Source organism: Heteronotia binoei, chromosome 5 (assembly GCF_032191835.1).
Source record: "Heteronotia binoei isolate CCM8104 ecotype False Entrance Well chromosome 5, APGP_CSIRO_Hbin_v1, whole genome shotgun sequence".
Lineage (NCBI taxonomy): Eukaryota > Metazoa > Chordata > Lepidosauria > Squamata > Gekkonidae > Heteronotia > Heteronotia binoei.
In genome coordinates this window covers 150,492,936-150,508,242 of record NC_083227.1, presented here as the reverse complement: position 1 = coordinate 150,508,242, position 15,307 = coordinate 150,492,936, and the positions used below count along the sequence as shown (strand labels likewise).

General features: G+C 41.8%; 1 protein-coding gene across 1 annotated transcript in view; it reads left to right on the top strand.

Annotated features, from left to right (window-relative positions):
• Positions 1-15,307, top strand: part of UBTD2 (ubiquitin domain containing 2) — a 96,359-nt gene extending 81,052 nt beyond the window's left edge. The window contains exon 3 of the mRNA XM_060240588.1: positions 8,662-15,307. Within this exon, the coding sequence (XP_060096571.1) occupies positions 8,662-9,056 (395 nt within the window). The 3' untranslated portion in view covers positions 9,057-15,307. The remainder of the gene's footprint in view (positions 1-8,661) is intronic.

Here is a 15,307-nt window from a genome sequence, read left to right as displayed (position 1 = left end):
TAGGAACAGAGAAGTCACAACTTTGTATGCACTGCTAAAGACAGCAAGAAGAGGAACTGCTGAGTTCCCTGAGACAGTGAAATCTTGAGGGAAAAATGACAATAGTAGAGCTGTAATGAAATCCACTGCTTTATAAAACTTTGTTAAGTTCAATCAGTAGTAATGTCTTAACACAGTAGCCAATATACTGTTGAAGTAAATGGAGGAATGGCTTGAAATCTGTCGCTCTTCGGTTACAGACTCTTTATTTCTATCAAATCTTTAACAAACTTTTAAGAAAAGCTAAATATGTAATTAGTATCCCATAAATATTTTAAAAGGGAAACGAATTGTTCTAATTGTTTAAAGGCTAATTTCATTTGCAATGAAATAATAGGGAGTGAGGGTGAGATTTTGAAATAAAACTTTCCTCTTCTTAGTATAATTAGAGGCACTTTAAAGTGTCTCCTCTCTCCTGTGTTACTAGGAGACTCAACTGCAAAAAATTATTAGACCAGGGGTGGCCAAACTGTGGCTCAGGAGCCATAAGTGGCATACATATTGTGTGGCTCCTGAAGCCCCCACTGCCCCTTTGGTCAGCTTGGAGGAGATATTTAAAGTAAAAGTTTTCTTTCCACTCCTCTCTCCCACATCTATTTCCTTCCTTGCTTGCTTGCTTCCTTCCTTCCCCTTGCAGCTTTCAAACATCTGACGTTTGTGTCTTGCAGCTCTCAAACATCTGACATTTATTCTGTGTGGTTCTTACGTTAAGCAAGTTTAGCCATCCCTGGATTAGACTCTTGACTTGACAAGGGATGTACAGAATTACTGTACATACCAAGACCTTGGGATGTTGTTGTTGCTTTGTTTCACCTAGAAGGCTGATTGCATCAGTGAATACTAAATTTACAATGGCTAGAAAACAAAGTAATCTGTGGACGTAACAACTTGCTTCAAAAGCTTATTCAAAGATAAAGGCACCCGAATAATATCACTTTGCATGGTGTGTTCTCAGCAGCTATTTCTGGCAGTCGAGAGGGCACACAATATACCAGTCCAAATTAGCAAATTCAAATGCACAAACCAGAAATGCAAAGCATTCAGAATTCAGGGCATGCAGAATTTTAAAAACACAGAAAATAAGAATGAACACAGCCAGATATGCTGAAACAATTTACCATCCATGCTCATAGCTTCCCACTACAGTCTCACACTCAGGGAAGATAAATTGTTGATCTTAAAGGTGATCCTGGATCAAACAGGACGCCCAGGAGGGGAAAAAAGAATGGCAAGCAGAGCCCACGCCCACCCCCAACAGGGGTATATTAAAACGAATGACAGGATTGTCCATAGGAAACAATAGCTGAGCCTGGATTGTCCATAGGATATCATGGGAGAGAAGATTGTCCATTGACTTGCATGGGCTTCATTGAAATACATCGAAGCACAGAAATGGCTGCAACAAAAACCTGGAATGGATTCTTTCAGGAAAGTCAAAAGATACTACAAGTGTCCTGGGGGAGGGTGGGATTGCCACACTCTGGGACTGCATTGCTAGGGGACTGGATTGTCAAGGGAAAAATTAATCTGCCAGCCTCTGGACTGGATTGACAGGGGAAAAGATAGTTTGCCAACCTCCAGTCCCCGAGGCTGCCCTTCTACTCTGTCCCCTGGCAATGCAGTCCCAGAGTGTGGCAACCCACCTTCCCCCTGACAATCCCATTCCAGGACACTTGTAGTATCTTTTGACTTCCCTGAAAGAATCCATTCCAGGGTTTTGTTGCAGCCATTTCTGTGCTTCAGTGTATTTCAATGAAGCCCATGCAAGTCAATGGACAATCCAGGCTCTGCTATTGGTTCCTATGGACAATCTTGACATTCGTTTTAGTACCCCCTCCAACACACACTCGGGGAAGATCTTTGTTGATTTGAAAGAAACTGGAATAGGGGGAGAACTGAAAGGTGCTGGAACAGGAGGGGGGGGGGGAAACAGAGACAACATAGTCTCCTTTCCAACACACACAAACAAATACCAGAAGATTTTTGTTGATCTTAAGCTGGAATGGGATACCGAGGACACACACACACAAATCAGGGAAGATCGTTGATTCTAAAGGAGCTGCTGGAATGGGATCCTGAGGGGGAGAAAAAGGGCACCTCCAAACACTCACTGAAGGGGGGAAAAACTTTGTTGGTGCTTCAGTGGGATGGAGGAGGAAAAAGGAGAGTGAGCCTGCATGGCTCCCCCCCCCCTTCCATCCCTGGCTCCCACACGCTGGCCCCTTAGCAGACTCTCTCACTCACACGCGTGCACACACACATAGAGAAAAGAGGGTGTGCTCGGCCTCCCCCCCCCCCACCCCGGCTCCCTTGTGGAATGGCCTGGGGATAGGGGCGAAAATCTAATTCCCCAGCCATCAGCTTCTTTAGGGACTTAACTTCTCTCTGGCCATGCAGGACTGGACGCAGCAACCCCGACAGCTCAAAGACTCTAGATTCCAAGGTGTGGTAGCCTATGCTGCCAGCTTTGCAATGAGCTCCCACCAGCAGCACACTTGCACGAGGTCAGATGAGGGTTGCTGCGGGGAGCTTCTTTAAGCAGGAAGGCCTGCTCTCTGGACTTGCAAAACACACCGAAGAGACAGGATGTTAGTCCTCCAGCAGAGATGCTCTAGCATGTTCATTAGCCTCTATGGTGCCAATGTCCGCCATTTTGTCGCCCGCTTCCGGACGCTCCGAAAGAGGGGGCGGAGCTTTCAAACCAGGGGATCCCCCGCCCCCCCCGCGCCCCGCGGGGGTTCGGCAAGACTAAGGCACATGTAAAGGCAGTTTTTGTTCTCGACTAGAGCATGGTAGCACTATCAGAAGGGCTCTACTCAGATGAGTGGTTGTTGCTGCAGGACACAGATGGAGTGGCAGTCTTGCAGATGTGAAGATCCAGGGCCATGATGGGTTTTGTATATAACAGCCGGTATTTTGAATTGATCTTGGTAACTTATGGGCAGCCAGTGGAATGACTGCAGAATGTGTGTAGAAGATAGACAAAGAAGAAGATATTGGATTTATATCGCGCCCTCCACTCCAGAGAGTCTCAGAGCGGCTCACAATCTCCTTTCCCTTCCTCCCCCACAACAGACACCCTGTGAGGTAGATGAAGATATTGGATTTATATCCCGCCCTCCACTCCGAAGAGTCTCAGAGCGGCTCACAATCTCCTTTCCCTTCCTCCCCCACAACAGACACCCTGTGAGGTAGATGAAGATATTGGATTTATATCCTGCCCTCCACTCCGAAGAGTCTCAGAGCAGCTCACAATCTCCTTTACCTTCCTCCCCCACAACAGACACCCTGTGAGGTAGATGAAGATATTGGATTTATATCCCGCTCTCCACTCCAAAGAGTCTCAGAGCGGCTCACAATCTCCTTCACCTTCCTCCCCCACAACAGACACCCTGTGAGGTAGATGAAGATATTGGATTTATATCCCGCTCTCCACTCCAAAGAGTCTCAGAGCGGCTCACAATCTCCTTCACCTTCCTCCCCCACAACAGACACCCTGTGAGGTGGGTGGGGCTGGAGAGAGCTCTCCCAGCAGCTGCCCTTTCAAGGACAACCTCTGCCAGAGCTATGGCTGACCCAAGGCCATGCCAGCAGGCGCAAGTGGAGGAGTGGGGAATCAAACCTGGTTCTCCCAGATAAGAGTCCGCACACTTAACCACTACACCAAACTGGCTCTCCTCTGTAATAAGCATGGTACACCTGGCTCCTGATAATAACTAAGCTGCATCATTCTGTACCAATTTCAATTTCCAAGTTGATTTCAAGGGGAGACTTACGTCGAGTACATTACAGTAGTCTAGTCGTGATGTTACTGTGGCATGAATCCAGGTGACCAGATTGGCTGAGTCATGGTAGGGGGCCATCTTCAGGCCTAAATTAATTTGAAAAGGCATTTTTTTGCAGCTGTATTAACTCGCTGCTTCAGCATTATTCCCAAGCTCTTAACTGAGTCAGCAAGGGTGCCGTTAAAGCCTCAGGATTCCCAGCCGTCATCACTTCCATCTTGTCTTAGTTTGGTTTCAGTTTTTCTTCCTGTCAGACATTTAACCACAGCAGTCATACGCTTGCTCAAAATAAGGGGATGCAGGGTGGTTGGCTGTCCCAGACTCTAGTGATTTCCTTAGTGCCTTCCCATATAGCTGTCCTTTCTCCGCATTCATGAGGTTAATTGCCACTGTTGCTGCTGTTCTTCCCAATAACTTTTGTTTTCTGTCTTCTCTGCATAGCATATCAGTAATAACAAGGAGGGTTGTGAACCTGCAGTACCCTACCCCTCCCTTTTGCTAGAGCACAACTATACAGACAGTGGAGCAGACCTCACCCTTCTCTCACTGTAAGTTCATGTACTGAGCACAGCTGAGATTAGCAATGAGCAAGGGGTGGGCATAGGTCCATTAGGTAAACTCCATAAGACTGAGAAACAGCTGTGAGACAATTAAAAGTATTTATCGAACAGCAACAGGAATGGTGTTCTGAATGTAAGACAGATTGGAGGAGTTGCCAGCATTCTTAGCTTTCTTTCTTAGGTTTCTTTGCCTTTGGGAACTTCAGTTACAGATAGCAGACTCATGGGTTGAGTTGTTCCTAGTACATGGTAGGAACAACCGTGGTAGTCAAATAGTTTTCAGCACTGCACAGGCTTAGCAAGAACACAGATGTTGAGAAGCCCCCTACCATGACTCAGCCAATCTGGTCACCTGGATTCATTCATTTTTTTTTCTGCCATTGAACTTATGAAAGACCTATTATAGCACCATAATGTTAATTTTAATATAATCTGTAAATTGATTTATGATGATTTTATCGCTATGTATGATTTTATGGTATTGCATTTGTATGTTGTGAGCAGCCCTGAGCATGCTTGTGCGGGGAGGGTGGGATATAAATAAAAAGTATTATTATTATTATTATTATTATTATTATTATTATTATTATTATTATTATTATTATGGCTAGAGCCACACTATACAAAATGGCTGTTGCTTACACTGTAGGTTTAGCTGGAGGTTAGTATGACGCTGTGCTATGAATGGGGTTCATCCTGGCCTTTTTACTCTAATTGGATTGTTTGACAAGAGCCAAAAGAGAGACAAGAACATTAATGAGTAAGCTACAGCAACAACAAAAAACTGTGGACTCCACACATCATGGAGATTTGCTATGGATTTGCGAGAGTGGCACCAGCTATGTGCTCTTCTAATTTGTATACCTCCCACTTGAGTGTTCCTATCTGGGAATCACCTGTTTGGGGGGGGTGGGGGGGGGGGAGTGCAGTCATTAAACCAGTCTCCTCTAGGGCTTGTTTTGGAAGTCTCTCCAACTGGGCTGTTTCATTGATCTATAATCTTGCAAGGTAAATGATATCACAAGTATTTACCAGAGGTAGCAAGGGCTGGGGAGGCTGGAAATCTCTGAGAAATATGGTCGTGCTCTTTGTTTCTCCTGCTTTCATGTGAGGATACACTGCCATGACATCACATTGACTTCATGTTGGTGTTCTGACAGCATGTCTACAAGGGAGGCAGTCCCTTTCTGCACTGTGCATATTTACCCCAATGCCCCCAATTGTGGACAGTTGTTGCAACTATTGAGAGAGAAAGTCTTGAGTGAATCCACAGTGGATACTAGGGATAGGCATAAACTAGAAAACCCTGGTTAAGGTTCAGGGGGACTGGTTACAGATAGACAGTTTAAACTGCACTGGGGATGGCAGGCAAGCAGATCTAAAAAGCATGTCCAAGTGCACACATCTGCCTACCATCCCCATTCCATACTCACCCTGTCCTGGTCCGGATGGGAGCTGCCTCAGAAAGGTGGTTTTGAGGCACCTCCCCACCCGTCTGGATGGCCGGGAAGCACCTGGGGAGTGGCAAATGAGCGCTCTGGATGCTGTTCCAGGGCTCCCGTGGATCGTCCCTGTTCCAGGGGCAGGCTATGTGCTGTCTGCACGCTCCTGGGCACTTCTTTTCTGGCTGACTCACTTCTGGGTCAGCTTGATGCCACCCTGAGCCGGCAGTGTGGTCACAGCCAGGGTGTCTCAAACTGGTTCATGAACCTGAACCTGAATTTTTTGATTTCTCAAAACCAGTTTAGGAACTTTGGGGTGCAGGGGTGACTCCCTGGGGTCTAGAGGCTCCAAAATTGTGTGGTATCTTCAGTGAATTGTTGTGTATGTGCCCACCAAGTTTGGTGAATATTCTACTTATAATCAAGACACTTGCACAGCTGTTTTTATGAACAAAATATATGCATGTTTTTTTCTAGTCCTGTTTCAACATAGACTTGGTTTCTAGTTTGTATATAACCATTAAACCAGATTTTTTAAAACAAAACACCCCTTAAAGCTATTTGGAGCTCAGACCAATATCCTGTGGTCTGTACCTGTAATGATTTTTGTTGTACATGAGGGGAAAGGTACTTGTTTCCTTTTGTTCTCGTTTTCTTTTTATGGAGAATGCTTTCGTTCCTTTCTGTCTCTGCTAAATCCAGCATCCTTGCTCTCTCGGTCTCTCTCCAAAATCCAGTCTCTGTTATTTTATGGATAATCTGTTCATTCCCCCAACAAGAATCAGGCCATTGAAAAGGAATTTTGGAAGGCTGGGCTAATGGATTATACTTAATGCTACTGTCCCAAAAGTAAATACATGTTAACAAAATCAATATTAGCACATATAAATGCTAAAATGCCAAATAAGCTGATGATACCCTCCAAGGGCAATCTGCTGCTTCAGTTTATGTCCACAGAGAAGCAAGCCTCATATGAACTTAGTATGCATCTTTAAGAATGTAAGAACTCTGCTAGATCAGACCGGTGGTACCTCTAGTCCAGCATCGTGCCTCACACAGTGGCCAACCACTTTCTCTGAGCAGCCAACAACATGACATAGAGACTGAGGCCTTCCCCTGATGTTCCCTCTTGTACTAATATTAAGAGGTTTACTGCCACTGAATGTGGATGTTTCCTTTAGTCGCCACAACTCTGCCAGTAGGCAACTTGCTCTTCTGTTCCGTTACCACACAGCGAATATATTCCTTTAGGACGGCATTGGAATGGTACTAAAAGGAATCTTGCATGTAGGAATCCAGCTCTCCATACTGTCTGTTGAAGTCTGATTCTGTTCCATGATGGCTTACTACCAAAGCTAGCATTGTTGCCGTTGATACCCTTAGGGAAACAAGAAAAACTACAAAATATAGTGATTTGGATTCTACTACTCTGCTCACGTAAACGTGGAGCCTCCCTCAAGAGGAGAATGCTTGGAAGCTTCCTGAGATGAAGGAAGAGTCTTTCCATGCCTAATTGTAAAAAGGGTATAGCTGGGCTCAGCCGGTTGAACTCGATTTGCTTGGTTTGGTTTGTTTTTGCTGATCTACAAATGTTTTGGCAAGTTATGCTGCCTGCATAAACAATCTACCAAAGACTGAAAAATCCATAATCTCTAATGATAAATTGTTAAGGCAGTGCGTGTCAGGCTCCTGAAGACAGAGTTTCTAGAAAAGTCTCTGTGTATGCACACGTACAGGATTATCCATATACACATTTGCACAAAATTCAAAAGGGTGGTTTAATCCTCCAAGCGAATGTACCCCACCTAGGGGCAAGAATATGAAAATTCATTGTTGAAACAAGAGCACTAAAAACACATTCAAACAAAAACCAGCAAATGAAGCCTGCATATAGTGCTCCTGATAAATATTTCACAACTTTCCTTAAACAGTTGCTTGGCCCAAGGCCACTAATTAACTGACCCCAAACACCCTCCTAAATAGTTCCATTTTGCAGCCTCTCTGGAAGCTTAATGCAGATGGGGGCCTTTCTCATCTCCTCTGGGAGTCATTTCCAAAGTAGGAGGGCGAGTACTGAAAAAGTCTGTGTTAGCAAACTGTGGAACTTTAGGGGGAGTTAATTCTATTTGCTACTTAGGTAAGATTCATATCTCCTACTGTTAAACCGTTTAGCATAGCGGAACACCAAGTAATGTATTCATTTATCTTCTAAGTACATTATATAGTACTGTTTTGTCTTCTGGTGATACCTGACATACTATCACCTTGATCTGTGTATTGTGTGAGTACTGAAGACTCAAAGGCAGATGGGGAAAGCTTTCTCTGTATTCATCTGGTAGCTTTCAGATTCCTAGGGGATTAACATGCCTTTACTGTTGAAAGTAATTATATGTCTTTTGAAATCTCCTCCGAATGTTTTTTTGTGTGTGTGAATATAAATGCATTATGAGCATTCCAGATGCACGACATAAATTTTATATAAGAAGGGCTTAAGATAAGATTATGGTATCAACCCAGATTTTGCTAACTACTTTTACACGGAAAGAACAGTTGAGAAGGAAATCTCTGCGATGATTTTCATATGTTACTCATCACTTCTCAACGTTAAGCCTCCTTTTGGCCCTTTCATTCCCAAAATTGGTTTTAGGCCATAATAATAAAATGTAAAAGTTTTGAAGCTGAAAGTTGGTGAGTGGGAGCTAGTAGTTAGGCTGCTCTGGAGCCGCAGGACAAGCCATTCTGAATTTAAAGATTCGGCACTTCAAGGAATATAACTTTGACTTTAATCAAACCATTTCACTTACCCTGGTTTTTTTTCTTCTTCTTCTTCTAAAGGTGCTCTTACAGAGTGTTATGACGAACTGGGAAACAGATACCAGCTTCCTGTCTACTGTCTGGCCCCGCCTATCAACATGATTGAAGAGAAGGGTGACCTAGAGACTCTGGATATTCCTGATCCACCACCCAACTCTGGCCACGAGTGCCAGCTTCGTTTACGTCTTTCCACTGGCAAAGACCTCAAACTTGTAGTCCGCAGTATGGACACCGTGTATCACATGAAAAGAAGACTGCACACGGTGGAGGGTGTGGAGCCCAGCAGTCAGCGATGGTTTTTTTCAGGCAGGCCATTGGCAGACAAAATGAAACTGGAGGAGCTCAAAATACCAAGGGACTATGTGGTGCAAGTCATTGTGAGCCAGCCCTTAAACCCCACCCCAGTGGAAAACTGACTTTGCCCGTTTGTCTCTCCTTTCTTCCTCTCGCTCTTTTTATCACGTGAGAACTTTTTTTTCACTCTTTCCACCTTCTATCCTGTTAATGGATTGGTTCCAAGCAATGACCAGCAAAAATTCCATCTGTGATGGAGTTTTAGGGGACATACACACACACATAAACACAGACAGAGTCTAGAAACTGCCCCAAAGAGTTTGCCCAGTTTTAACGTTCAAAAGCACAGCAAGAAACTCCTAACAAAATTAATGGGAAGATGTGTTTGCATGAGGGAACTTGTAGTTTAAACATGATAAGAGTTGTAAACAATGCTTTGAATTGTAAGTGAAGTATTGATCCACGATGGTAGAAAGCACTTTTTTTAAAGGAGTCAACCAAATTGAAGTATTTCATGAAATCAGCAACGCTTACAGTGCAGCCAATCAGAGTAGCTGTTCTGGTAGATCTAATGTGCTGTAATATTTGTAAGGATTGTTTCTCTTCTGGTTTCACTTACTTGCTCAATGAGGCTACTACTTAAAGAGGGTGATAAAGGGCCATGAGACAGACCTTTTGCATATATTCTGATGATGGCATGATCCCTAGTGCAGGCTTTTATACAAGGTTTGGTACATTCCAGCTTAGCAACAAATTGTCATTTGCTTTAGCACATGATAAATACTGCCTTCTGAAAAAAAATCAGGCAATAATTTAATACATGCATATATTTTACAGAACATCTCATGAAATGAAACATTAGTGGCTACAAGGAAACGTCTATTATTTACTGGCTCCAGAAAACGGGCTTACCAAATTATTGTATACATTGCTGGTCTAGTTGAAAAGCTATTTACTGGAGGAGCACCAGCTAAAAAAGGACACACAACGTCTATTACTTAGTATACTAATGCTTTCGCTCAACAATTGTAAATGTCTTTGATTCATAGCAATATTTGTGAAAACAAAAGAGAAAAAGCACAGGAACTTCAAGTCATACATAAGACAAGGCATGCGGCTTTCTGATCAGCATCTTTTGGATATAGTTCTTCCCACTTGAGTTTCATGTTTGCTACCTATAATTTGGATTGAGATGTATAATCTTGGTCAATAGTTCTATATATGTCCCTCTGTCTTTCAAGAGAAATGAAAAGAAGGATTAAGACTTCTTGGCAGGTAAAAATACCACAGTTCCTAGAGCAGTCTAATCACCCTAACTTTACAGAACATCACTAGATCTTGGAATACAAAGAAGCGTTGTGCTGTACTTTCCCCAGATCTAAAGGCATTTTGGAATCTTATTAGAGGTGGGAAGTTTATAGAAATAAGTCGATTTTATGGGTTCATGAAAAATGGTTCACGTCCAATGAACTTTCCCATAAGAGAGAAAAGTTCAGGTGTCCTTTAACTTTCCTGCCATTGTTTCAGTTATGCCTTTTTCACACACACGTGTCTGACAGCGTATAGACCTGTGCATCAGAATGGATAGGTCTCTTTTTCTAGTTAGTAAATTTCAAAATACCTTTCATTTGTCACTAGCAATATCATTGAGTATTCACCCTTTAAAATGTGAAAGCACTTTGGGGGAAATTGGTAAGGATTTTTGATATATATTCTGTTAAATTTGAATGAACACTGAATGAATCAATCTTAAAACAGATTGTCCCTTTTAAAAGGTTGATCTAGTTCTTTTGAGGCTTCTCAGAACTTCTGTTACGTCATTTGTTCTGGTGTGTTTTGATGTGGACATAACTTGTGTTAGCAGTGCTGTTAAGTTTTCAGGTAACTTTCACTAACTACTTTCTCTTGCTAAGCACCAAATCTACTTGTCTGTTTGCATGTGGTGCTCTTTTTCAAATTTTATCTTATTATGTTGACTTGAAAAGCATGGACTTTGGTCCACTGATAGTGCAATCTAGAGTGGACATTTTCTCTTTGCATTGAAAAGAGCTACACTAAAGTGTCCTACATACTAATTTAGCCTTACTTGGGTTATTTTTGCTGTGACAGGTAGGAACTACTAAACCAATGGATTGAACCTTTCAAGATCAAAGGGATTCCAGTGTAGAAAAGACTACAAGTTTTTAAAGGCAGACGTGATAGTCTTTGTCGTATTTGAAACTACATGCCATACAGACCTGAATGTATCATTGTGTATCACAAACACAGCAGTCTTTTCCTGCCTGGTCCTCTCAATGTATTTGAGGTGTAAATGCTGATAACAATACCTGGCAGTAACACGGAGCCAAAGAGGATCTGTGTTCTAGACATTAGCTAAGTTCCTCACTTTCCCTGGTACCATGATAACTTTCACCACTATTAAAAACAAACCATTAATTAAGATAAAACAATACAGATCCTGCATCTCTCTCTAAAGGTGTATGATAACATTCTTAACTGTGAATCTTTCCTAGCTCATCCCACATGTTGAATTTTAAGCAAACTGGATCGCTGCTCACAAACTTTAAAAGCTTCGTATGCCTCTTGGGTTTTCAGCCATGCAGTTGATGTTTAATACAGTTCCTTTGCCTTTCAAAATGCCAGTGTTGCTATATTGTGTGTAAGCCATGGCCTTTACATACCAGAAACATGCCTCACAAAATAAAGTACATACCCGTTCTTTATTTTTTTCGTTATGAAAAGGGACAAGATTATTATAGCTGTTAAAGAGTGAACCAAGCTATGAGTTGGCTAGTATAATCTCTGCTGTCCTTTTTAGAATGTGTTTTTCAAGATTTTTGGAAATAATTGTTTCTAAATCATGTTGCTTGATGGTACAGTTTTCCACCTAGCATTTTAACGATTTGGTAAACAGCTTCAAAAGTCACTGGCTGTAAAATGCTCTGCAGGAACCTGAGTGTTCTCAGAGAACAATTACAAGAAGATATTTAAGCACCTCTACATCCCACACACAGACATTCTTTAACCTCTTTTCATGATTACAGTGGAAACTCTACAGGATAGAATTTGATTCTTTAAAAGAAATGCTACTGTACTCTTTCACCAATTATTCACATTCTTTTCTTTCATAAATGCGTACAAATTAGGGTGTGTGAAGGAATAAAAATGTTTTTGGGCGGCAGTTTTAAAGGGGACGATATGCAAATAGCTAGATAGTGCTGTCCTGTAAAAAACCAAGGCGCCTCACTCCCATCCTTTCAATTATAATGGAGTGGTTTTGCCAGAAAACGTTGACAATTCCATTGAAAATAGCAAAGATTCTGGCAGTAATGAAGGGCCATTTTAAAATTTGTGCATAAATCTATGTGAGTGGTAACCTAATATATATACCTCCCTTTTGCATTCAAGGATTGTTGTCTACCCTTTCAAGCTCACTGTCTCTGAACAGAAGTAATCCCTCAGGAATCATGAACTGCACATATCTCAGAACAAATAGGAGCCATTTATAGAGGCCGTTTTCCCACTGAGCTTACTTCGGAGCGACGTCCCTCTTCACCGCGCAGCGTCTGCGCGGATTTCCCACCAACTGCTCCGAGGCTGCTCCAAGGAACCAGGAGGTTCACGACCTTTCGTCGCAAATGTAAACCGCCAAAAACCAGTTTACATTTGCGACGCAAAAGCCGTGGGACTTTGCGGCTCTTCCGGGTTCTGCAGAGCAGTTGGTGCGAAATCCGCGCAGGCTCTGCACGGTGAAGAGGGACGTCGCTCCGGAGTAAGGTCAGTGGGAAAACGCCCAGAGTTTGTTCTTCCCTCCAGGGGGAGCTATTTTTAAGGGATAAACTTGACTAGAGATAATGAATAACCTTTGATCAATGATGTGATGCAAGGCAAGTATTCCCTTCACTGCTTTGAAATGGCATTTAAAATAAGGAAGTTAAAACTGTTGGTTTCATTGGTGAGTCTATAACCCTCAGCGGTTTCATTCATTATTCTAAGGGAAGAGCAATTCAAGCAAGCACTGAAGTGCATCTCCAGTCGATTTTTTTTTGTACTTAGACTGGCTCCAGTCTTGCTACCAGATTTCCCTATTTCATAATGGAGAGTGACCATCCTAGTCTAGAACCTGTGACCCCAGGCTGATTGATTTAAGATGACGTACTACGAAGGCAAAACACTTTAAGCTATCAAGTGCAAGGAGTAACTGGACAGTTTTCATTACATCTAGAACAGATTTGCTTACCACTCCTAATCAACAGTCAGCCCCATGGTAGTGAGTTATTTCTAGAAGCTCACGATAGCAGCAGGTCTGTTAGCAAAGAGACTTGGTTTTTCATGCCTGTTATTGCAGAGGTGTTACTAGCACGTGACCCAGAAATAATAGGCTCCATAATCTGCTTGTCCTGGAAGAGCTTGAAAGGCAAAAGAACAGCAGTGATGGTTATGCAACATTACCGTCCTCCATATTTTGAAAAAGACATGTAAGGAGTTTTGGTCAAGTGCATATTTGTAGCATGAGGCTCACACACGGTCTGCCCCGCTACCAGTTGCTTAGGATGAACAGCGAATTTAAGGAAACTGACACCTCAGTTGGTTTTAATACTTTTCTCGTTCATAAAAAGATATTACTGGGAAAAAATGTCATTGAAATGCCAGCGGGTAAACTGGGCTTAGAAGCATATTGGTGGGCAAAGAGAATATCTTCTGCTTTTTTAAAAGTTCCATGGTTCATTTACCAAAAAAAAAAAAATCATCAAGAAGATTTGTCTGACGAAGCACTGAATTCAGTTAGGTGACAATGTGTGATGTAACAAAATAATAATTGTAAACTAACAAGATGAGGATAATGGCCCTGCATATTAAGTCCATTGGTAGTCATGGGAAACAATTTTTAAAAACCTCACACCTAGGTTAGTGCAGGTTTGCATTGTTTTAAAAAATTCATTTTAGCATTGCAGTCGTTGACATATTAATCTCTTAACAGGCCTCTGTCCTGTTGTTTAATGGTTATGCATATACCTCTGGAACTAGTTTTCTAGCAGAGATCATGTCCTCTTTTTTTTTTTACAGATCTGTGCCTGCCTGGAATATTTTAAACTTAAGAGGATATGAATCTTTGTTTAAATAGTTGCTAAACAAGTTTCTTTAGTTATTTGGCAATAATATTCCATCCTGGGGTCTATCTCTATTGCAGCCCTCTTTTCCCAAGCGTAAAAATGGACACCTAACAATGTGAATGGTGTAAAGAACTATTATCTCTGGGAATATTTGAAATGATCTATTTTTTCAATATGTTAATTACAAAGCAAGTGAAGCAACACTGTCAAGAACTTAACTGGCTCTTTTGATTAATAGCTGTTAGTTTTTTAAAAAAATTGTTCTGTGTCCAGTGAGTATTTTTTGATTTAGTTAAGCAATTCTTTTGCACTCTGTCTCTCTCTCTTCACTTTACCTGCATGTACATTTTTTGTTCCATTTAACAGGAGCCCAGGATCATTCCAGAGATGTAATACTCCTTTCCAAAGTGGCATGTATTGTAGTGTGTATCAGCAAGCTTATAAGCACAAATAATATAAAGGTAAACAAAGGATAAATCAGTTTATTCAATTAAGAGATTTGAACTTTACTGGTCTGATCTTCTAGGGCAATCCGTGAAAAAAAATATGGTCAGTTCCTTTAAGGATGGTCATGCATCTGGATATTTCTTGATACTGTGCAAATGATCCATGGAACCAAACCATAATGTCAAAATCAAAAATGTAAGCGCGATTATCATCATGAGGAATATTAAGAATGCAACTGGTTACATGGCTCCCTTTTCCGGCAACTGAACCCAGCTAAAGACGGGACAAAAGTTTAATGGAATTAAAAAACAAAACCTAACACCGCATAATATGCTGGGGCTTTAACTGAAATAACAATATGATCTTGAGTCAAGAACCTTACCGGTGCCTCTCTTCTCCATGTCCTAGGAATGTCTAGAAACTGGAGATAGCCTTTTGAGCAATGTCTACAATGTTGTGCACTAGGCAGCTGGAGTTGTGTAAAGACACTCTTCTTTAATGCGTTTGTGAGCAAAGGACTTGGGTTTTATGTCCTGTTTGCCTCATGGTAGTGGCTTCCAAAGATGGCTGGTACCATCAATTTGTATTTCTTGAATAAATACCTTCTCTTTTCTGGTAAACCCTTTTTTGTACAGTGTTTGTTGTGTGCTATGTATCAAGCATTCATGTAACTTGGATAAGATGGTTGGTAATCTAGTACCAATACAGAAGCGGTATCAGTGGCTAAAAAGGGAAGATGGGTGAGGGGGGATTACAATGATGTGACATTTCCCCCTGTAACTTTTATAAAATTAAAGCATCTTTTAGCTGTA